Source organism: Calypte anna, chromosome 1 (genome assembly GCF_003957555.1).
Source record: "Calypte anna isolate BGI_N300 chromosome 1, bCalAnn1_v1.p, whole genome shotgun sequence".
NCBI classification, from domain to species: domain Eukaryota; kingdom Metazoa; phylum Chordata; class Aves; order Apodiformes; family Trochilidae; genus Calypte; species Calypte anna.
In genome coordinates, this window is record NC_044244.1 from 67,923,768 (window position 1) to 67,947,662 (window position 23,895).

The 23,895-nt window shown below is 40.7% G+C and overlaps 1 protein-coding gene across 1 annotated transcript in view; it reads left to right on the plus strand.

Moving 5' to 3' along the window:
- SYT1 (synaptotagmin 1) overlaps positions 1–17,085 on the plus strand; it is a 252,111-nt gene extending 235,026 nt beyond the window's left edge. The window contains exons 9-10 of the mRNA XM_008502538.2: positions 6,973–7,106; positions 13,925–17,085. Of these exons, the coding sequence (XP_008500760.1) occupies positions 6,973–7,106; positions 13,925–14,131 (341 nt within the window). The 3' untranslated portion in view covers positions 14,132–17,085. The remainder of the gene's footprint in view (positions 1–6,972; positions 7,107–13,924) is intronic.
- Positions 17,086–23,895: the final 6,810 nt, after the last annotated feature.

Consider the following 23,895-nt stretch of genomic DNA (forward strand, 5'->3'; position numbering starts at 1 on the left):
CTCTTGGGAGCCACTTTATATATATTGGGAAGGAATACTGTGGTTGGTCCATTTGGGTCTGCTGAACCATCCTCTCCTCCCATAGGCATCACAGCTGCCACATCAATGGGCTGACAGCTGCTGCTGGTGTTCCAGGCAGGGTTTTTCTGTCTTGGTCCTCTCAAACCAGGACATCTAGTCTTGCAGGTGCCCTTCTCCAGTCTGTTAAGGTTTTAAAATGTCATGCCAGGTTTTCCCCTCCTGACTAAATTCAAGCTTCATGAGCAGTCATTTCCTCCCCTTTTGGTGCAAATACAAGGGAGCAAGGTTTACTGCTTTAATGCTCCTAGTTTCGTTGCAATGACATTTACAAAATGCTTGGTTGAGTGGCATTTCTTTTCCACAGGAGTATTTGTGCTTATCCATAGCCTAAATTCAAGGTACTTTTTCCTGTTGGTTCAATCCATATTTTCTGCACTTCATTATTTTGCCTGTGGGTAACCACTGAAGCAAACTGCTTGGATGCAAGACTGATCCACAATCCTTGCTCTGGCAGTAAACTTAATCATAAGCTTGTAAGCACTAATATGTGACATTTTTAAAATAAGAGTTTTGGTTTCTTTGTGGGTTTTTTGGTTTGGTTTGGTTTCTATCACTTTCCCCATCTGGTGCTGTAACAATTTTTGCTGTGTTCCAATTGGAAGCACTGTGGGTAGATTTGCAGATTCAAATACTGGCTGAATTGCCCTTAGGCCACTGTGAACATTTCTGTCTCCAGTGTAAGCTTTACATGTTCAGCACCCTCAGTTTGGGATTCTCGAATGAGGGAATTGTTGGCTCCCTGATGGTTTTACAGCACCTCCTTCTTCCCAAAGCTCCAATTGCCTGAATTCAGCATTTCAACAGCAACTTGTTCATCTAACTACACAACAGAGAAGTGTTATTTTGAGACTGCTTTGCTACACTTTTCATTTAACTTTTTATATAGGCAGACAATTATTAGTTCTTATGCTCCAGCACCTTCTTCCCCATTATACATGTAGGATTATTGGACTCCAGTGAGAATCTGTCTAATGTTATTGAACATGAAGTGGAGGATGTTTTTCTTTCTCAATTATCTGGTCTTAGAGCATCTTCTATTAACAGTGCTGATGGAAATATTTAATCCAGAATCATCTAACTTGTCACACTGGGGCATACAACTGGAGGAAGAAAGGGCATGATGGGCAGTGCACTCCCTGTGTGTGCGTGCCCTGCATCTGGAGCAATCCACCCGTGGGGCACAGGCAGATGTTAGCAAGTGTAATGTGACTCTTTTTAACTAAACCATTTACAGCTGTCAGGGCCACTCTGGCAGCCCACCTGGGCTGCTTTCTATTTCTCAACTCCATTCATGGCCACTCAGCTACTGGGTGGTGCAGGAAGAATCTCCCAGGTGCACTGCTCAATCTTCAGGCTTCTTATTAAAGTTATTTTCAAAAGTGTTTAGCTGGGGTCTAGCATAGGTGCTACACAGTAATCTACAGGATATACTTTTGCTACCCACCTTTTCCTTGTATGTTGGTCAAATACAGGCTACAGCTAAAGATTTGGCCTGTAACATCAACTAATCTACAGTCCAGTGGGATTATGGAAACTATGATGAGGTTTCAAGTAGCAAAATACAAATATTAGCTGAGGACTGGAGATTATGTAGCAAATAAACTTTAAATAAAAAATCAAAAAGCCTGTTTTCAGGGAAATGTGAAAAGAAAAACCCACAAACCCTGTGTTTTCTACCAAGAAAATTGTTTCTCGTGAGAAAATTTTCCAGTATTTCCCTAGAGACATCAGCTGCTCCTTAAAAATAATGTTCCAAATTTAATTTGCTCATTTATGGAGGAAGGTAGAAGGCCCAACAGCTTGTGTAAGTGAAAATAAACTATTACTTTTATGTAATCTAGAATGTGTCATAGTACTTTTACTCCATCTTAGTAATCATACCATATATTGTTTCTTCCTCAGATAACACATTTCCCCCTTCTGGCTTTCCTTCCCATTTGAAGCTTTCAATTCACCTGAAAAATACTATTTTATACAATCCAGGCACAATATCACTCTAAACTCATTATTTTAGAGACTTCAATTATCCCTTGTCATCCATACGTGAATAACCAGAAGAAAAACTCCGGGCAAATTATCCATGACCCAGACACCACAGGCATCATGTGAATCATCCCTCTCCCAGGAGAGAAGTGTTTATATGCCCACGGAGGGAGCATGTCCCATCATCCTTGGCAAAAATTAGCAAATCAATATGAACTCCCAGGAAAACTTGTTCTGTTTTCCTCTGCTCTCAGAGCCCTGCTGCTTTCCACAGCAAAGCAGAGGCAAGCATGCAGGTACTGCTGATGCTTCATCCCTGTCACGGTCTCTGTACCAAAAAATTGCTGCACAAAATTGCTCTTCTTCCTGCTATCACTCCTGAAAGACAAAAAAGCTTTGTCTGAAGGGTGTTTGGGTGGAAAAGGAAGAGGGTATGTGTGCAATATTGAACCTAGCACTGCCTCTGCTCTGGCTCCAGCTTGGCCTTTCCTCAGCTTTCCACACTTCACTGTTTGCAAGATGAGAGTGATTCCATAATGCCTAGCATGGATCTTTATCATGGAACTAAACAATCCACCCTGCAAGTTACCCTTGTCCTATCTGTGTTTTCAGAGCCATTTATAAGGCTATATTTCCAAACCTAATTTTCTTCTGTTATTGGATCGGTTGCTGAGCTCTTCAGGAATTTGTTCTTATTCCTCGAATGGAACTGTCTGCTGACACCTTTGCTCTAAATGTCAGTGATGTGTGCTTTGGCATGGGTTTGGCATAAATTTTCTTCTGATGGGGAAAAGAATGTGCTAATTAGCACCAAGTTATCCTGAACATTTTTAAAACAAAAAAAAAAAAAAAAAAATACAGCTGGAGGCAATTCTGACACTATATTTTTTCTCAGTTTCTGCATTTGAATTGAGAACATCATCTTACTGCAGTTGGGAGCGGGTTTTGTCATAAGAAACTTTATTCAGCTGCATCTATGACTGGTTTTTTTCTGGCTCAATTTTTTTTCCTATTAGTGATGTTAGGCTTACTCAGGGCTTGTAGAGGGTTTTCCCTGATCCCAGTGCACAGGTATGTGTGAGATTTTTTGTTTGTTTGTTTAAACTGTTAGTCTCACCCTGCATGTAGGTTTGAGACTGTAATTGCACACCCAATCAAGTCCAGTGGTATCCCTGAGGCATTTTTAAAATTTGTCAACCTTCTAGGCACTTGCTTTTATATTTTCATTAGATTACAGAAGCCTTACAAATATTTATCAAAGATCAGCACGGTCCTTATGTTTGCATTCAGATTAAACCATTGTAGTCAAACCATCCTAAGTTGAGTACTATGTTGACACTTTTTTGCTAAAGATCCATACAGTTGGAAATTCTTGTGCTGAATTCTCTCCTATCTACATGGAAAATTATTTTCCTTAGCTACTGATCCCTATAGTAAGTTTTTGCTCTTAAAATTCACTCACAAACAGTTATTCCCAAGTTCCACTTTTTCCTCTATTATTGCCATTAGCCATGATTTTCCTCTTTTGAGCTGAAATACTTCCTTTCAGCTGTAAATTTGCTTTTTAAAAACTTCTAATAATGAAATGCATCTTCTCTACAACACAAGGATGATGAACTAGTCATTATTTTAAGAGGGTTCTAATTATATCTCTATGCCTCACAGTCCAAATGACTCCAGAAGCCTTTATCTGTTTTTACATACCATTTGTTACCCTTCAAATAATGTACTGGCATCTTACTGCAGACTTCAGGAAAACAGAATGTGTCAGCTAGTCCCCCAGTGTTTTTAAAGCTGTTCAGCAAGTGTCCCTTAAGATGCTGTTTTAAAAGCTACACTGCACAATTAGGTGTGAGTTTTACATCTTTTTTAACATTAATGGCTAGAACGTTAATGAGGGAATAAATAGCAGAATTTTATTTAATCCCACGCATTGCTTAGCAATGCTATTATTAAGGAAAGGACACGCAGCCATTCCATCCCTTTTAGCAGAGGGACATCCATCCCTCACAGATACCTGTGGATGTAATGTGGACCTAAATCCCTATTTGCTTTAAGGGAATAAAACTGGAGGGGAAAACAGAGCGATATACAACTCTTGTAACTTGAAATCTCTTCAGTGTAACTGTTTACATGAAAGCAAGTAGTGTGTTGTATTCATGGAGATAAATAAATATTTTAGGGTGCAATTTATTTGATCAAAGGCAGATATTTACTTTGGAATGAGATAACGATCCGGACAACATAAAGAGAAATACTTGCTTATTTTCACTGGCTTCAGATGTAGACATTTCTACTTGGTAAGAACAATTCTACCCTTTATGCCCAGGCTGTTCACTTAACAGGCAATTTGTCATTGATGAGCTGTAGTATTAGTTCTGTCATCCTTACAAATCTCACTTATTCAGTGATACTATTTACATATTAAAGTATTACTCAGCATGAATAATGGTGCCAGCACTGAGGTTATGTTGCAAGTAGCAAGAAAAGATGTTTCCATTAGCATTAAACTCTATCTTAGAAAAATCACTGGAGACTGGTACTTCCAAGAGTTCCTCTTTTCTTTTGATTATCCTCCCTTCTTCTAGTAATTGACTCCAAGCAGTTTGTCTTCTTTTACATTAGAACAGCATCTGTCTTTTTCACAGATTTATTCCCAAAGTCACAAGAAAGTCTGTGCTTAGGTATCAGGTTGTCTGTGCAGATCACAAGCAAAGAGATTACTGGAGAATTGAGGGAGCTGGGGATCATCTCATGGGATATGGGAGAGTGTAACTGAAGATAATGCACTTGTGGAGGAGGTGATGTATGAGACACAGGAGAATGAAGAGAGGGGAGAACTAGCTAAGAGCAGGATACTTCAAGGAATAGGAAGTGGATGAGGAGAAACTCTTAATATCTTTAATGGCCCATCCACTTACTTGAGCTGGACACACCATCGTGATTTGCAGTGGTTTTGTGATAAGTAAGCTTTTTAATACTTTCCTCTGAAACTAGGAAAGAAGGAACCCTGCGATCCCCTGCTGAGCCTTGAGTGTAAACCTACACAGATTTAATTTCTATTTGAGCTTGAATCTATTTTAGGGAAGAAGAACCTTAATGTTCTGTAACAGAGAATTGACCACAAACACTGAGGAGCTACTTCAGCTGTTTCAGTATTCTTACTACTAAATTGTGTGACTATTTCAAAGTCAGATTTTGTCTAGGTCTTTCTTACAGTCATTGGGTTGTGTTATACCTTTGTCTGCTGTCTTGAAGAGTCCATTACCAAAATTAGACTCCCTTCAGAGGTATTGTAGACTGTGGCCAGGTCACTCCAGTAACTTAACTTTCCCAGACTCCTAGGTCCTCCACAGTAAGTCATATATTGACTGTAGCAGAATGAAATTACTCTTCTCAGACAATCTAAGCGTGAATTTCATCGCAGAGTCATAAAGTAGGGTTTGCTTATAGTGATAATATTTAATTTCTGTGTTCATTTGTCGTTCTTCTTCTGTAGCCCCAGCCTCTTCTCAGTAGGGAAAGGAGAAGCCCTTTCCTGTGATATTTTGCATTCAGGTTTTCCTGATTTATGTCACAGATGACTTGTGGCTCATCGGCACTTCGTATAGGTCCTACAAGTTCTCTAGAGGGAGGGCTTGCCTTGAACTATATCACAGTTCAGATACCTAAAGCCAAGGAAAGGTGCTTAACCAGATTTTGGTAACAGTAGAGGCTGTTGTAAAGGATATACATGAAGTGCTTCATGGTAGGCTTATACAGAAAAATATCTGAGCTCAGTGAAGGTACTGCTAATTAACACCACCAGGGAAGACCTGCTTGTTCATTAATTAGGTAGGAACAAGGCTCTTGTAACTATGTAAAGACTGATAACACTATTCCTTTAAAAGGGCAAAATTTCTACTGAAATATTGAAATAACCACTGAATAACCAATGCCACTTCATGGCATTAACATCCATGAGAGTTTTGCTTATGCAAGGAATACCTAATTAGGTACCAAGTCAATTGTCAACTGGCCACCAGAAGTTGTACAAAGTAACAATGGGAATTCAATAGAGAGTAGCAAAGACAATTTGTAATTTATAATAATGCTGTGGCCTGCACCTTACTTTGGCTGGACATAGTACTAGGGTAAAGGACCAGTATTTAAGGGGTAAGTCCCTTCTTGCCATGCAATCTGTCTGTCTGCCAAAGGCAGGGACACTGAGTTCAGAGAACAGGGAAACTGTGGTGCAGCCCTGCAAGGAGCAATGGGAAGAGTTGCTGGTGCTGTTTCAGAGCAGCACTCACAGCTCTTGGGAAAACCAACCTGCAGCTTCATTGCTAAGAAATGTTTACAGTGAATAAATAATGTTAAAGTAAAAACATTTCCAGAATGGTTAATGAGCTATGGAACAAAATTTGGTGGGAATTTTCCCAGGCAGCTCTCAGCAAGACAAGAGGGCACGGTCTTAAGTTGTGCCAGGGGAAGTTTAGGTTGAATATTAGAAAGAATTTCTTTATGGAGAGAGTGATCAAGCATTGGAATGGGCTGCCCAGGGAAGTAGTGGATTCTCCATCCCTGGAGATATTTAAAAAGAGACTGGAAGAGATCATGGTCTGGGAACCGCATGGTAGTGGATCAAGGGTTGGACTTGGTGATCTCTGAGGTCCCTTCCAACCCAGTCGATTCTATGATTCTCCTTTGAGATGTTAAGGGGATAATGCAATAATTGTTTTGTACCTTTTTCCATCAGGAACACGTTACAATTGTACAGGAGTTTTGCTACAGTGGAAATTAGGACTTTATTTAAATACAAAATGTTGCTAAATATTTTTTTTAATTGGCTCTTAAATGCATGGTATTAAAATCTGCAGACAACACACTGAACTGGCCTTCTGAGCTCTCCTTCTCTTGATTACTTAGATCCCTATGTGAAGATCCATCTGATGCAGAATGGTAAGAGGCTGAAGAAGAAAAAGACTACAATTAAAAAGAACACTCTGAATCCCTACTACAATGAATCTTTCAGCTTTGAAGTACCATTCGAGCAAATTCAGGTAATGTCAAACAGTGTTTTGTCTTCCCTCTGCATTCCATTTCTCAGCCCTTATAAATATTTAACAGGAATCTTGTTAATTATCACATGTGCATACCTTCATTAGCACCTAGGTGCCAGCCCTGTGCTACATTAGATGAGTGTGACTGCTTCAAGAGGGAAATGATGAAACACAGTACTTATGAAACTTTAATTCATCAGTGGAAAATGGATAACTGACATTTTCTGTTAACAGCATTGGATTCTGAAAAAAAAGACATGGAGATAGCAAGGAAATGTGCCAGCAAAAAAAAAGTACAGGGATAAAAGAAAAGACATATATTGGAATTTTTCTCAAACACTTTGAAATAATAAATTGGCATCATCAGTCACATTTGTGTTCCCTATGCATTTATGGGTCCTGTTTGCTGAAAGTAATGCAGCATCTCTCCTAAATAAAACACATAATTCAATATTTGTTTTTCAGTTACTTGCCACATCATGAATCATTGCCACATTATTGTTTTCAGTGATTCCTGTGCTCCTTGGAAAAAAACATTTGAGAACCTTGGGGCTCAATAGTATTTCACCTATTTTCTTGGCCCCTCAGAGGAGGTCCAACAGTTGTCCAGGTGCTATTCCTGGAGAGTTCAGTGTCCCAAATTAGGGGCTTCAGAAGTTGGCACACATTGCGTTAGCAGTGGAAAATACCAAGGCAAGGTATCAAGTAATTTTTTTCCAGAGACTCATTTACCTACTTTTGGGCTACTGGGAGGTAAATCATCCCTCACTCATCAGAGTGAGATTTAATGTCTTCTGTGTTAACTAACATTTCCTCACAAGAGAGAAGGTATTCTTAACCATCTCAGGATGTGTGTGGGAAATACAATCCAATTCACTCCCCCCCCTAAGTGAATTTGAACCCCTATCTTCAATATCTTAAGCAAGTACTCTAGTTGCCTATAGCTTGTGTTGGGAGTCCAACATCATTGCATAAATAATAAGTATATGATTTGTGAGACAGTCTTGTAGGACTAAGAGGTCCAGGAAGGCTGGATTTTTTTTCCAGAAGAAAATCTTAAAGGCACAGGAGGAAGCTGTCTTAAGGAAAACTGGTTGGAGAGACAGGCAGCCTGACTGTACAGTCAGGCTTCTTCTGTGGCTTGGGAGAAAAAAGGGGAGTTCACCACCTTTAGAAGAAGGGGCAAGCATCCCAGGACAAATATAGGATCTTGCTAGGTCATACAGTGAGAAAACTGGATAGGCAAAAGCCCAGCTGGAGCTCAATCTGGTCACTGTCATAAGGGACAACGAAAAAGTTTTTACAAATACATTAGGAACAAAAAGAGAGCCAGGGAGAATCTCCATCCTTTGTTAGATATGGGGTGGGTAGGGAAACACTAAAACCAAGGTTGAGCAAAAGGCTGAGATACCTAATACCTTCTTTGCCTCTGTCTTTATCAGTCAGACCAGCTACCCCCAGGGTATTCAGCCCCCTGAACTGGAAGATAAGCACAGAGAACAGCATAACTCCCCCCTAATCCAGGAGGAAGCAGTTAAGGACTGGCTGTGGCACCTGGACACACACAAGTCCATGGGACCAGATAGGATCCACCCAACAGTATTGAGGAAACTGCAGGAGGAGCTCACCAAGCCAATCTCCATAATCTGCCAACAGTCTTGGTTAACAGGGGACGTCCCAGATGACTGGAGGGTTACCAGTGTGATGCCTATCTACAGGAAAGGCTGAAAGGAGGATCTGGGGAACTATAAGCCTGTCAGGCTGACCTCAGTATCAAGGAAGACGATAAAGCAGTTAATATTGAGTGTGCTCATGATGCAAGTGCAGGATAGCCAGGTGCTCAGGCCCAGCCAGCATGAGCTCAGGAATGATCCTGCTTGACCAGCCTGATCTCCTTCTATGACCAGGTGACCAGCCTAGTGGACAAAGGAAAGGCTGCAGATATTGTCTACCTGGGCTTCAAGTAAAGCTTTTGACACTGTCTCCCACAGCATTCCCCTAGAGAAGCTGGCAGCTCATGGCAGACAGGTGTACTCTTCACTGGGTAAAAAACTGGCTGCATGGCTGAGCCCAGAGAGTTGTAGTCAAGAGATTTAAATCCAGTTGACAACCAGTGGTGTCTCCCAGTGTTCAGTTATGGGGGGTCTTGGTCAATAATTTTGATCAATTGTCTATGTGAGGAGATTGACGGCTTCCTCAGCAGATTTGCAGATGACACCAAATTGGGTGGGAGTCTTGATCTGCTTGAAGGTAGGTAGGCTCTATAGAGGGACCTGGACAAGCTGGATTGATGGGCTGAGAGCCAGTTGTATGAGGTTTGACAAGGCCAAGTGACAGCTCTTGCATTTTGGTTTCAACACCACCCAACACTACAGATTTGGGCAGGTGTGGCTAGAAAGCTGCCAGACAGGAAAGTACTTGGTCAACACCTAGCTGAATATGAGCCAGCAGTGTGCTCAGGTGGCCAAGGTGACCAACAGCTTCCTGGCTCATATCAGGAATAGTGTCTCATATCAGGAATAGTGTGGCCAGCAGGAGAAGGGAAGTGATTGTGCCTCTGTACTCAGGACTGGTGAGACCTCACCTTGAGTACTGTGTTCAGTTCTGGGCCCCTGATTACAAGAAGGACACTGAGGTGCTGGAACATGTCTAGAGAAGGGCAACAGTGCTGGTGAAGGGTCTGGAGAACAAGCCCTGTGAGTAGAAACTGAAGGAATTGGGATTGTTTAGTCTAAAGAAGAGGAGGCTGCATGGAGATTTTATCACTCTCTACAACTACCTGAAAAGTGAAGTGAGCGTTGGCCTCTTCGCCCAAGTAACTAAAAATAGAACAAAAGAAAATGGTCTTAAGCTGCACCAGGAGAGGTTCAGATTAGATATAAGGAAGAATTTCTTTACTGAACGAGTATTATGGCACTGAAACAGGCTGCCCAGGGAAGTGGAGAAGTCACCATCCTTAGAGGTATGAAAAAAACATATAGAACTGGCAGTTCAGGACATGCTTTAGTGGCCTCAGAGGGTATTTTCTGGGTTGATGGTTGGTGATCTTAGAGGTCTTTTTCCATACATGATAATTCTGTGACTGGCTACAGAGTATAAGAACATATTATAGCTGGGTGGCTTGATTGGAAAGGAAAAGCCTTTGGTCTCTGGTCTGATTTAGGTAATATAAACCACATAAAGATGAGTTGGTACATGCCTACTCCATTTCTGCCAAGTCTTTACCACTAGTGTTAAACCATTTTGTTCTTCTTGTTTGCTTGTTAGAGCATCCATTGGCAGGGCAAAATGTATTGGTTAAACATGCTCAGAAGAATAAAAACCAGCATGTTGGGTTTCCCAACCTCCCCAGGGAGCTCTGTGACCTTGGATATTAAGCAATACTATAGCTTTTCTGGGTGGCACTGAGTGTGAAAATTGCATTTTCAGGGGCCTCCTGGTTTGAATGACCATAACTAGAAAAGTCTGGGAGTACACCCTTTTGTGGCTTCTAAGAAAGGTATAGGTAGGAGGTAGTTCTTAAATAACTTGGGCCAAATTTGGGGCCAGAAAACATTGCCAGGGAAAATTCTGTTGCCAGGCAATAGAGACACAAGGACATTAGATGAGAGTATGGTATGGGTCTGGAAATTCTTTGTCTTGGATTTTGATAGCAAAATGTACTGGAAGGAAGCCCAGAAGGCAAGGACTATATTTCAACTAGAGCTGTGTGCTTGGCTTTTATTGACTTGGTACCAACAAAGCTAATAAAACTAGACATTTTGAGGCACAAGGAATAGTGACTTGGATGCATGACTAGAGTTCCTTCATGCCCCACAGCACGACACAAGGAATGAAAAAGTGGGAAATCCAGTGGGGTCCAGTTCCCATTGATTTTCATGAAAGTTGGTCCGTGTGCTTGCAAAAAAAATCTCATAACAAGAACCAAAGACCCAGAGGCAAAAAAAGATCAATCAAATCGAGCCTTTCTGGCAATTAAAGCATCAGATGTCTTCATTTACAAAGAGGGACAGGACTGAGGAAATGGAATGGTCACCTCCAGATTCTCAAATCTGAGCTTTGGCATGGTTAGGTGCATTCTGTAGGTACTTCTCCATTTTGCCTTTTAATCTTAAATCAGTTTTGTAAAGTAGATATAGTCCCTTCAAAAAGTATTGCAGTGTAATCATTTCATATTTTGCACTTTTTATACATTTGGTAGAATGACTTTATAGCTGTTTATTTCAGTGCACCTCAATTTAAAATCTGTGATTATGGACTTTAGTCATATGCCAACATTCTTTGGAGTTAGTTACTAAGTACTGTATTTAGAAGTTATTTCATTATGGTTTCTGAAGTGATTTCATCATTATCAAAACACATTTTAAATGTTCTTCAGACTTATTGCGGTAAGAATCACAGACTTTGAGCTAATTCATGTAGAGGTCATAGAACAAACTTTTGTAGTCAAAAAATAAGGGTTATCCTACTTTCATGATGACTGGAGAGTGAAGACAAAGGGACATCATGGAGGGAATGTAGCTCAGTAGAAGTACACATAAGCCATTTGAAATGTTCCAAATATTTTCAACAATTTAATAGTGAATATGGATTCTGACTCTGAAGTGAAAGAAACTGATGTCTTGAAAAGTAATAGGAGAACACCACAAGGAAGTCAAATCCTTCTGCTATGTGCAGATCAAGAATGTTACTTTCCCACATTCAAAACAGACTGCTTCCATGGATAGCAATATCTCCAGGCTCTTTTAGTCCAAAGAATGTTTAACCATGCTGAGGAAACTGCTAATCCAAGTGTTTAGTAGCAGAGGTAGTGCTTTCTACTACTTTCTTGAGTTTTGTAGTGCAACTGCTCCTTTAAATATATCGAACAAAGGTAGAGATGTGCAAATTTCTTTAGGTTTAATCTAGAGACCATGAAGTGAAAATCATCTCAGAATTAAGTATCTGAGCCAGCTGTTCTTACATCTTTATAGAGCAAGGAAAAAGGTGTTTTGTTTGCAATGTTCACTCTTGTCTTTTTGTTAACACCAAAACAATATATCAAATAGTAACTGCCTCCAAGCTTCTAGAAGGCAACCTTTTTTTGTACTGTAAAATAATACTCTCATGCTTACTTTTTATATCTGTGATTGTACCATGCATCTAACACATAAATGTTCATTTTGGGAGGAACCATCATCATTAAAAGCGAGTATACTGCAAACAGCAACACTGAAACATAATTTTGGCATCTAGAAATACTTGCTTCAGGATATTGCCTTTTATTGTGAGTGCTCTGGGGAGAGAGAGACTTGAGTTTGTTGTACACTTTTGTCATCAGCAACTATATAAATACTTCAGTGCCTATTGGAATTCTACCATTCTCTGGCTCAGTGAATTGTGCAATCTTGTCAGGGAATGGCCTCTACAAAATGGACCTCATGAGCCTGGTCTTGCAGATATGCTTTAAAGAGTCAGCTACTTCTGAAAGATAATCCTATTACAAGCACTGAAATTAATCATTCTCATAAGAAATCCAGATTGTGCGTATATTTAAAGCCTTAAATTCAAAAACCTGATGCTTGAGAATAAAAGATTTTTCTGGAAGAAATGTGCTTCAGGGCACTTCTTGTCCCACTTCAGGAAACTCACACTGGAACAACAAACTGTGTGCATTTGCCATGGGGTAGGAAGGAATCAGGAAAGAAACTGTGTGTTCATTTTTAAACATAAAGCTCCCTGAGGAGAAGCATTTACAGTTTAGCAAAATCAGCCCAAGGCCATTAACACCTTAGGTGCTGTTGGAGAAGAATACCACCTCACTGAAGGAATAGCTGTTTATGTTCTTTTGACAAATATTAATGACCTGCTGGAGAGGAATGTGGGCATTTCCCTGCAAATTCATAAGCAAATTCCTGGCTTGAACGTCACCTCCCAGTGTGCCCGAGTCGAAGTGAATGGAAAATTGCCTGTGCACTGTGACAGATGGGATCCAGCAGAATTTGTGGGAATAGCTTAACCTTTGTTTGCCAGAGGTCACTGTTCCTATGGCACAAGTGGCACTCCAACACCAGCTTGGTCACAGACAATCCTGGAGTGTCAAAGCACTGGGATGGTGGTGTTTATACTTCTTTCCAGTTCCCCTGAGCATGCAGAGAAGTTTTTTGATTCCAATGTGCATTTACATATTATGCACGCTATACAGACACTTAGGCGTGTGCACGCACACACACTCACACAGATGAGTTGATCTGCATGTATTTTTACAGCAACTCTGAGGGCTGTCTTCTGAATTTATCTGAAAATAGATAAGTAGCATGCTGGATGGATGGGTAAGAGTTGTTCAGAAGCAGAAATGCAATTAGCAGAAGAGAGTGCGCCATTGCAAATGTTAACTTTGAGTGAAGACATATCTGAATTTTACCTGATTTTTACTTATTACTTAAGGAATAATGATGTGTTAAGTTGCACTGCTTTTTACCTTGATTACCTTAAGATCTCACTTTTAGCCTTACAGATATTTAGCAGTCTGATTCTTCAGTAACAACAAAAAATAATTTATAGGTTCTCATCTGTTTAGGGGAAAAAGAAAACGAACCTTGCGTGCCACAGGAAGCTCTTTGATGAAAAGAGGCAAATTTCAAAGTAACAGGGAAATTGTGTACTTAATTACGTTTGGAAGCACAGACAGAAATTTGAATTTGCTTCTTGCTGGAGGAACCTTCTGTGGCAGACACCCCCTTCATGGAGTCTCCGCGGTCACTGTCTGTCCCACGATTCCTCCCTGCCCACCTTCCCCCTGACGCCCTGCTCACTTGTCGTTCTCTCTCTCATTGCAGAAAGTGCAGGTTGTTGTGACTGTTTTGGACTATGACAAGATAGGGAAGAACGATGCCATCGGGAAGGTGTTTGTGGGCTACAACAGCACCGGCGCGGAGCTGCGGCACTGGTCAGACATGCTGGCCAACCCCCGGCGGCCCATCGCACAGTGGCACACCTTGCAGCCTGAGGAGGAGGTGGATGCCATGCTGGCAGTCAAGAAGTGAAGTAAATTAAATTAGGTGAAGTTAAATTAAAATAAAATAAAATAAATCAAATTACGGAGAAGAAAAAAAAAAAAAAGAAGAAGAAGCCTTTCTGCATTTGCCCACATAGTGCTCTTTAGCCAGTATCTGTAAATACCTCAGTGATATGGGTCCTTTCATTTCCAGCCATGTGTTCCTGACACAGATCAGCTGTACTTTTAAATTCCCATTTTAATTTGCACAAATTTAAGTGTAGAGAGCCCTCTAAAGGCGCTTAATTTCACCACTGCCCCCCCCAGATCTACTCTTCTTTTAAGCAATATGATGTGTAGATAGAGCATGACAGAAATTATTTATTGTATCACACAGTTGTATATATACACCAGTACGCTGAGAATTTATTTCTAGTTTGTGTATTTGTATGTTGTAAGCGTTTCCTAATCTGTGTATATCTAGATGTTTTTAATAAGATGTTCTATTTTAAATTATGTAAATTGACTGAGCTATAGGAGAGCTGATAATATAGGGTAACTATAGTATTGTCTGCATTCCAGAAAACAAAAATACAACTTGTAAGGCACTAGTAGTGTTACACTGACATCTTAAAGGACAACTTAAATCTGAGCTTTCAACTGGACCATCCTAATAACACGTTACACGTCCACAGTGAATCTTGGAGGGGCAAATCCAATTGGGTAGACTTCTTTCACAGGCAACTTAGCATGATCTGAGCAGCTCCGTGGCTGACCTCAAGGAGACGTAGCCAGGATCAAATTTTTCTGTATATATTACGAAGCAAACACATAACAGACTGAAATGGCTTTAGATTGAAAGTTGAAGAAGCAGTTCAGTTCCACAGAAGGCAACGATTTCATCTAACATCCAACTTAAGACCATTGCAGAGGTTGTGCAGGGAAGGGGGGAAAGGGAGGGGAGGGAGACGCAGCAGTAGCAAAATGCTGCCACGCAAACAAGAGTAGCACTCTGTGATCACCTTTATACAAAATTTGCATACTGTGAATTCCATCCACGATTTCACATTATAATGAGTTTGCACATTAGACTTTGTAACAAAATATTTTATTATACTAACTCAGATTAGAAGGAATGCAGAATATTTTTTAGACACAGCCGTGTGAGTTTATTATACAAAATAGTTTCATGGTAAACGGACAGTATTGTAATCCCATCAAAAGATGACAAAATTTAGCCATAGTTCTAAATGCACTTCAATGTAAGCCAAAAGAGAACAGCTAGTGACCTTTTATATACTATTTATACTTAAGTTTTAATTTGTCCTTTAAAAAAAAAAAAGAAAAAAAAAAGTGAAAACAAAGAACAAGTTCTAGAAAACTGAAACAACCTCTTCTGTATACTAGATGCTCGTTTCAGGAGGAGTTTTTAAATGTTTTCAATGTTATTATGTAGTAAATGGCACTATTATGAAGCTATTAGTCATTCCATAAGAGTCTTGAAAGACTGCTCTGTGTATCACTGTGACTGCCGTGTGTGCTTAGAAATGTAGTTTTCTCAGTGGATAGCAATCAATTTATTCTGTAGTGATATTGTAATAATACTGCCATTCCCTTCTACTGCACTGCCGAAGGAATGCATAGCACAAGCAGTTCTAGTTATTATGGACCAATTTAGAACTGGAGAGCTATGCAGGGGACAAGGATGCTACATTGAATGGGTTGACCACGCAGCATTTTGTCAAGCCCTGTGCAATATTCTACATTCCCACCCTCCCTCCCCCTCCGCCGCTTTACTGTAGATAGTCACCCTACAGCTAGCTAGCATGCCATCTCAGCTTCTGCCATCTCATCAACTCATTTAGGGCATCACTTCTATCTCATGGACCATCCTTTGAGGCCCCTCGCTTCTCTTTCCAAGCTGTGAATATATTGATAATGCTTTAAAGAGTTCATGGTTTTCAGCAATGCAAACTGCCCCAGGAATGAGGAAAGACTCTGCCTTTAGGAGGGAGGCATGAGAATTAACCTGTAATGTTCATATCAGTTGTACCTAGCAGAAATTACTGAAAACAAAGAACAAAGATGAATGTAATAGGGGAACTGTGTACTGAAAACAAAATTATCACAGCCTCCCTCAAGGCCATGCTTCTGGGATGGGTGTGACAGCCTGCAGGGTCAGGGCAGTAATGGCTAAGCACCTATGTTTTCAGTAAGTTGTGCTTAAAAGCAGCAGCAAAGAAATGGTCTGGATTGATCCCCACCTCCAAAGGTATGAGTAGCAAGACCCATTTTCTTCCTTTTTTACATGAAACATGGAAAAAACACAAGTGAGACATTTTCTGATAGAAACAGGCACATACATGCAAAGCATCAAGCTGGAATACTTTAAAATCTTTAACCTAAGGGACCAAACCCCACCAAAAAGAAGTAGACAGTCAGCTTTCCAGCATAAGAGCTTCATGGTTTCCAGCTTCCAGTTGTTCATTTGGGGTAGCTGCAGGTTCAAACTGCCAGGACTGACTCGTTGTGTTAAGGTTTTCTTAATGTTTCCTCTGCCTACACTGCCAGACTGAACGTCACCGTAGAGCTGGTCTGTAAGGTCTGATGGTTCTCAGAGACTGAACCTGCCGTGTGACCAAGATGACACATTCACCCTCAAAGAAGCCACATGTACCTTTCTGACAAAGCTGTGTGAAGTATTAGAATCTGATGCTGTAGAAAGATCCTAGTTGCCTTTGTGTATATTTACTGCCTGCTTGAGTGTTTCTCTGTGTGGGTTTTCTCTGTATCTTGTAGAAATGTTTGGGGTGTTTTATCCTGCCATATCGCTCGTGGCCCGCGAGCTGACAACTTTAGCTGTATTTTACCTTCATTTTTGATGAGGTGGTTTATATTTTGTTTCACTTTGTGTAGTGACTTCCCAGAGTAGTTTTCCAATCGTTGTTAAAATAACATACATATTACACATATATTCAATAAAAATGTTTTATTTCCTGTTGATGCTCTAGCCTTTCTCTTTTGATCTAAAATTTTGAAAAGACATTTACACTCCTGGACTTCAGCACAACCATAAACTCTGAAGTATTCCAAGTGTAATGGCAGAATACTTTTCAAGGGCCTGTGAAAAGCTGCTTTCATCACTGTGTTCTACTCTTAAGACAGTCACAGACAGCAGTGCTCCAGCAGATGCATTATCCACCCTTATTGCAGGTGAATGGCTATCACCCCGTTTTCCCAAGCAGCCTGATAGTTTACCTCAAAGAATATCATCCTCTATCAAAAGATGGACTAATTTCTGTATCACAACAACAATTCCAAGTAGTTAACTACACATCAGTACATTTTAAGCCAATTGTGTTAAGAGCCGTGGTTGAAGTTTCCCTTTGGAGAGAGATGGTATATTATAACCTGCATCCAAGAGCTACTTCTAAGCTGGCCATAAAATCATCTTGTAGAGTAAAGATCATTAAGTAAGAGCTTAAATTGCAGGGGAGTGGAGCGAGAAGATGTGGGAGGAAGTGAGTCCACAAACAAAGAAAGGATTGAAAACATTGTGCTGTGAAATAATTTTGGTTCCTGAGCCTATGAGCAGAAACAGATCAAGAACAAAACAAAAAACAAGGCAATGGAAAACAAAAAAACAACCAAAAAAACCAACCAAACCTGTAACCATGTTTGTTTTATGTAACAAGCAGTCCCCCCTACGCTTGCTTTTTCTTCAGTCTGGAAAGAAATATGCCCACTCCTTTCAGCCTGTGATAATGACTGATTGCACAAGTTTAACTACAGACATTGCTTACAGGAAGAGAGCTAATTGAACATTTTCTTTCAGAGTTGACCCTTTTCCCTATTCCCAGTGCTCAGAAAGTCCCCTCTTCTCCCAGTCACTGTATTTTTATGCCACATAGAGTCAGGGAGCACCAAATGGACTGATGCCACTCTCAACAAGTGACAGAAGGGCAACATCTGGTGGGTCTGCTGCCTTGGAGAGCAGTTACTCTACCAAAACTGTGAATGTCTGGAGTCTGCATCTGTGGCTGCACAGATCTGCTCTGAGGCGGTGCCTGCTTGGAGCTGAGAGCTGCAACACCATTCCTGTGGTGCAGCACAGTTCCCCATAGTTACAGACAGCTCCCAACCACGTTACGGGGGTATGACGTGCCGTGGTTCACTTCTCTGACATCTAAGCTGTTGCCTGATCAGCACAAGCATGTGCTTCCCTAACAGGGGCACTTTGCTTAAGAGAAGACCCCAGCCTACCAGAATCAATAAACAACAATACTGTGGAACAGGTTCTATGTAGACCAGCCACTTTATAGATTGTGAGAATAGCAAAATGACATCTTTGTCAATCAAAAACAGTTCTTTCAACAGCACTAATCAGTTAAAGCCAGTCATTACAACTAATGTAAAGAAAAATGCTTCGTATAATAGCTGTTATACTAAGTGGGGAAAGCAGCAAAAATTATCAATTTAATTCAGCTCATTTAACCCCTAATCAACTGTCAAGAAAAACATTCTTCCCCACTGACAGACTGTTACCAAAGCAAAGGATCTATGTCTCTCAATCACTTTTCACATCATGAGCCAATGAAAGCTAATTGCCTGTTAGTTATGCAAAGCAAGAATTAGAACATTATATTTTTGATTAACAGTCAGGTCTCTTATTTATTTATGTCATAGCATTTTCTATCCAGTCTGCCACTTCAGTTTCTTATCTGCATACTGTCCTGCTTTTCAGACCATGCATCTATGAAATTTATGTCCCAGTTTTCAGTGTAAGTTCAGATACTGTTGTTCATTCAGGCATTGATGAAAGTATGGAAAGGGGCTTTTCTACATATACCATAAGAATGTTTATCCAGTCTTAGATACATTTACCTTGTATTCAGTAAATTCCAGTTCTGTTTAATATTTTTACCACCAGTCTGGACAAGATGAAGAGTTCCCTTAGTAAGTCAGCAGCTGACACTAAATTAGGTGGGAGTGTTGATCTACTTGAGGGTAGGAAGGCTCTGTAAGAGGGACCTGGGCAGGTTGGATTGATGGGCTGAGGCCAGTTGTAAGAGGTTCAACAAGGCCAGGTGTCAGGTCTTGCATTTCAGCCACAGCAGCCCCTCACAAAACTCCAGCTTGGGGATGAGTGGCTGGAAAGCTGCTCAGAAAAAAAGACCTGAGGGTGCTGGTCAGCACCTGGCTGAATATGAGCCAGCAGTGTGTGCCCTGTTGTTCAGAGAAGGGGAAGAAGGCTGGTGAAGGGTCTGGAGCACAAGTCTTATGAGGGGTGTCTGAGGGAACTGGGATTGTTTAGTCTGAAGGAGGCTGAGGGGAGACCTTGTAACTCTCTGCTCCTGTGGTAGGGAAGACGGTGTTGGCCCCTTCTCCCAAGTAAATAACAATAGAACAAGAGAAAATGGCCTGAAGTTGTGCCAGGGGAGGGTTAGATAGGATATAAGAAAAGAAAGGGTTGTCAGGCACTGAAACAGGCTGCTCAGGGAAGTGGTAGAGTTTTTATCCTTGGAGGTATTAAAAGAGGTGTAGATGTGGTGCTTAGGGACATGCGTTACCCAGTAGACTTGGCAGCACTGGGTTAATGGTTGGGCTTGATCTTAACGGTATTTTCCAACCCAAAAAGTTTCTATGATTCTAAATTCTTTTACATTCAATATAGAGAATACTTTTAATATTACACCAAAAAAAAAAAATTCCAAAATTATGTGACAAACTAGTACAGAGAGGATTTTAACTCTATGTGGTGCTTTGTGACTGACACCGGCAGTAATATTTACAGACACAAGAGCAATATGAAGAGATTTCTTTCAAGGTCATGGTGTATTCAGCTTAAAAAAAAAAAAAAGTCAACAGACTAGGGAACTGATCTGGATGTCCTTACTGTAGTTTATAAATTAAGGCCAGGTAAATTGGGGAAGTGATGACAGTTCTTCAAGGCTTTTGGAATGAAGGTGGAGGGGCCAGGTAGTTTTAGTCTTTTTGTCCTGCACATGCACTGTGCAATAACATACTGAGATTCTGAACAGCCTTTGAGACCAAAAAAGCCCAAACAAAATACTTTCCTCTTCTGAAAGAACCAGTCTCATCAGTTTGACAGCTCACATTTAACTTCAGTCAACCATTTCATATGTACACTCTCTTGTTACTTCGAGTGAGGAAAGCAGGCAGCAGGCAACTCACTGATGGTATAGAGCAAATGCAGCCAACATGCACTCCTCTCATAAACAAGAGACCAATGCACAGAAATGGCAAAATATTCCCTGCTAATCAAGATTATCCCACAATCCTACACAAACCTAATTTTGCTCGTGCTCTCCCAGAGCGCAAGGACAGCTGTATTTGCATACTTTAGTCTAGAAGATTTCTTAACTCTTTCCTAAGCAGCAGCATTCCCTGGCATTGTTATTCCAAAACCCAGCTGTGGATCTGTCACTGAAGAGTCCCAGAGTGGGCTCAAGCTATATTTGTCTTCTCCCTGGGATCATTCATCACAAGGAGGAGGATCCTGGGCTGTAAATCCTGATTGAGAGCCTGACAGGTTGGAGCCTGGAATGCAACACTGAAGTATATTAGAAACATCGCCATCCACACGTTCTGGTGAAAGACAGGTTCTGAGGCTCAGTTACCTGTGTCCTGCTCAAGTTTGGTTGTATTTTTAAAATTTTCTTCTTGAAACTGGTTATATTATTAAACCTGGTCTGGGTTTTTTGGGTTTGTTTTGTTTCTAATAGTTTCTGTGACATCCACAGAGTCAAAACAGCTTTCATATATTTTCTTTTCAAATACAGGATTGCCTCTTTTAACTCAATTTCTAAGCCAGTTCTTCAAAGTTAATAATAAGAGGCTGATTTGTTATCTCCTTGCTTCATCAAACTTTTTAGAGTTTCACTTACTCCTCTCCAACCATACATACACCATGATCTGACACTGATTGATACACAGAAGCCCTGATGGAAGGCTATCAAGGAAATTAAGTAATCAGAGGAACTGACAAGAGTCCTTGTCATGTATTAAATCCAGATAAAATGGTCGAATTTCAACAAAGCACCCCACCCTTAAACTTACACTAACAGGTTCATTGTTGCAGAACAATATGTATTAATGATCTGGAAAACAGATGAATGAGTTGACAAGATTTATCTGTGGCATAAAATTGTTTCAGCTGGAACAAGTCTTAATTATAAGGCCATCCCAAATTTTATATATTGAGAATCAAGTACCCAGATAAGCACTCCAACTCAAATGTTATTGATCACTCAAATATTCTGGTGACATTTGTGAACAGTAGTACAAAAATGTCTGTAATGAGGATCTCAGATGAGAAGAGGACGTCAGAGAGCTGAGTAAGCTGTTAAGGGAAATGAAGGCAGAACCTCTATTTTGTACAGGAATTTCTGACAGAAAAATAGATTTGACTTCTCTGGCTGAGAAGAATGTAAGAACATAATGAAAGCTTATAATGACCTTAAAGGTCTTTTCCAATTAGAATGATTCTATGTGTGTGTGTGTGATGAAGTAGGACTACACAAAGGAATTGTGAGAGCCCTTGGCAGGAGGAATTTCTGAAAATTAAATCTAAAAAGAGCCAATCTTGAGGGAAATATAAGACATTTATGGAGATAATATAAATGAACAGAAAAAAACATGTGGGGCAAATGAAAAAATATGGATTGTAACTTTGGGGTTTTACTATACTAGCAAAAAAGTACCTAGCTACAGATTTGTACCAGAGTGAAGATAAATCCTGCCCTTTGTTTGAGACTTCCAAGTAACTAGAATAAAAAAACCTGAGAAGATTCAGGTTATCACTGCTGCTTTGCTCGGTGCTTCCAAAAAGTCTTTTTCCCCACACAAAGAATCACATCTCCTATCTACTTCATCTAAGTAATGAGGAGAATTGGTTAACGCTTGAGCTGCTTGGATTTAACACACAAATAGCTGACTGAAAGGTTTGAGCACCATGACCATAATTAAATCTGCAGTAATTAGTAATGCAACAACAGCAAGCAAGAAAAGCAAGCAAGCTTCTCCAGCTGATGTTTTTTTTTCAAGCATAGATAACACAGGGGAATAAATTGGCAAATATGTAGGAAGAAAGAAAAATAGCTTGCAGACTAAGGGACCAAATCTTTCTCTCATAGTGCTCCAGCCTACATGGTCATGCTTGGTTCTGTCTTTCCCTGTGTCACTGTGAAGTCAACACAGCCACAAGATCTCCTCTAACTAAACTTTCAATCCCAGATTTGCTATTGTTTGTTGTATTTATTCTGTACCATAATCTAGCTGAGCACAAACTGTTGTGTTGATGATTCTTCTCTTGCTCCACTTCTGCTTAGCCAATTTTACTTTTGAAAGTTGAATCATTCAGTGACAGCTGGTACCTGACAGTCTCTTAGGAACATGGCGCCGGGCAAAAACACTGAGTTGCAAAAGCCTTTGCAACCAGTTAATACTTGTTTCAGAGTATAAAGTACAAAGATGCTACAGTGTTTAATTGCTTCCCACCATATAATGCCTTTCTGTATATGTGCAGTATCAAGTATATTTTTTTTCTTACCTTATTCTACAGCTATTAGCAATGATGAGTCACACCAGCACTTTAAAGAAGTGCAGTAGCACTTTAAAGAAGTGTAGTAGCACTTCGATGGAGAAGAAATTGGATGGGCTGGGCATCACCAAGGACTTCTTTTTTCTCTGCACCAGAAATTCTAAATCAGTTCTAAACCATGACGTTCACAGCTTCAAGTGCCTCCATCAAATCTCTGGTTACACTATCCCAAAGACAGAGCACTCTCTGCCTAGCACCACATCACAGCCCATTTCATTGTAACCAGGGTAGATGAACAATTAATATGAACTGCAGATTACCCTCAGCCAGCCTCCTCACAGCCTTGCTTGAAGCTGGCAGCACAAATAGTTCTCTGAACACACACTTAGAGGACTATCTGTATGAAAGTTTATTCAGGTGAGCTTGACCCATGTTCTCTTTTTAAAGCATCTCACAGAGAAAAAACTTGGGGTCACAACATTAACTCATATCTATAACCAGTTATGAGAAAAACTCAAAATTTACCTGATACAGAGTAGACATTCTTGTTAAGAATTGTGATGAATGGCTCAGTGTCCAAGTGCAGATCAGTGAAGGGTTGTGTTCCTCAGGGGTCAGTACTGGAACTGGCACTGTTTAGCATCTTTGTCAGCAACATGGATGGTGGGGTCGAGTACACCCTCAGCATGTTTGCTGGTGACACCAAGCTGTGTGGTGTGGTCCACATGTTGGAGGAAAGGGATGCCATCCAAAGGGACCTTGACAAGACTGAGTGGTGGGACCATGAAAATCACATGAAGCTTGACAAAGTTCACATGGGCTGGGGCAATCCCAAGCACAAATACAGGCTGGGAGGGGGATGGATTGAAAAAAGTCCTGAGGAGAGGACTTGGGGGTGTTGGTGTTCTGGGCTGCATCAGAAAAAACGCAACCAGAAGGTTGAGGGAGGTGATTCTCGCCCTCTGCTTTGCTCTTGTGAGACCCCACCTGGAGTGCTGTGTCCAGTTCTGGAGCTCTCAACATTAGAAGGGAACGGAGCTCTACGAGTGGGTCCAGAGGAGGGCCACAAAGATGATCAGAGAGCTGGAGCACCTCTCCTGTGAAAACAGGCTGAGAGACTTGAGGTTGTTCAGCCTGGAGAAGAGAAGATTCTGGACAGACCTTACAGTGGCCTTTGAGTACCTGAAGGGGGCTACAAGAAAGCTGGAGAGGCAGTTCTTACCAGGGCACAGAGTGACAGGACAAGGGAT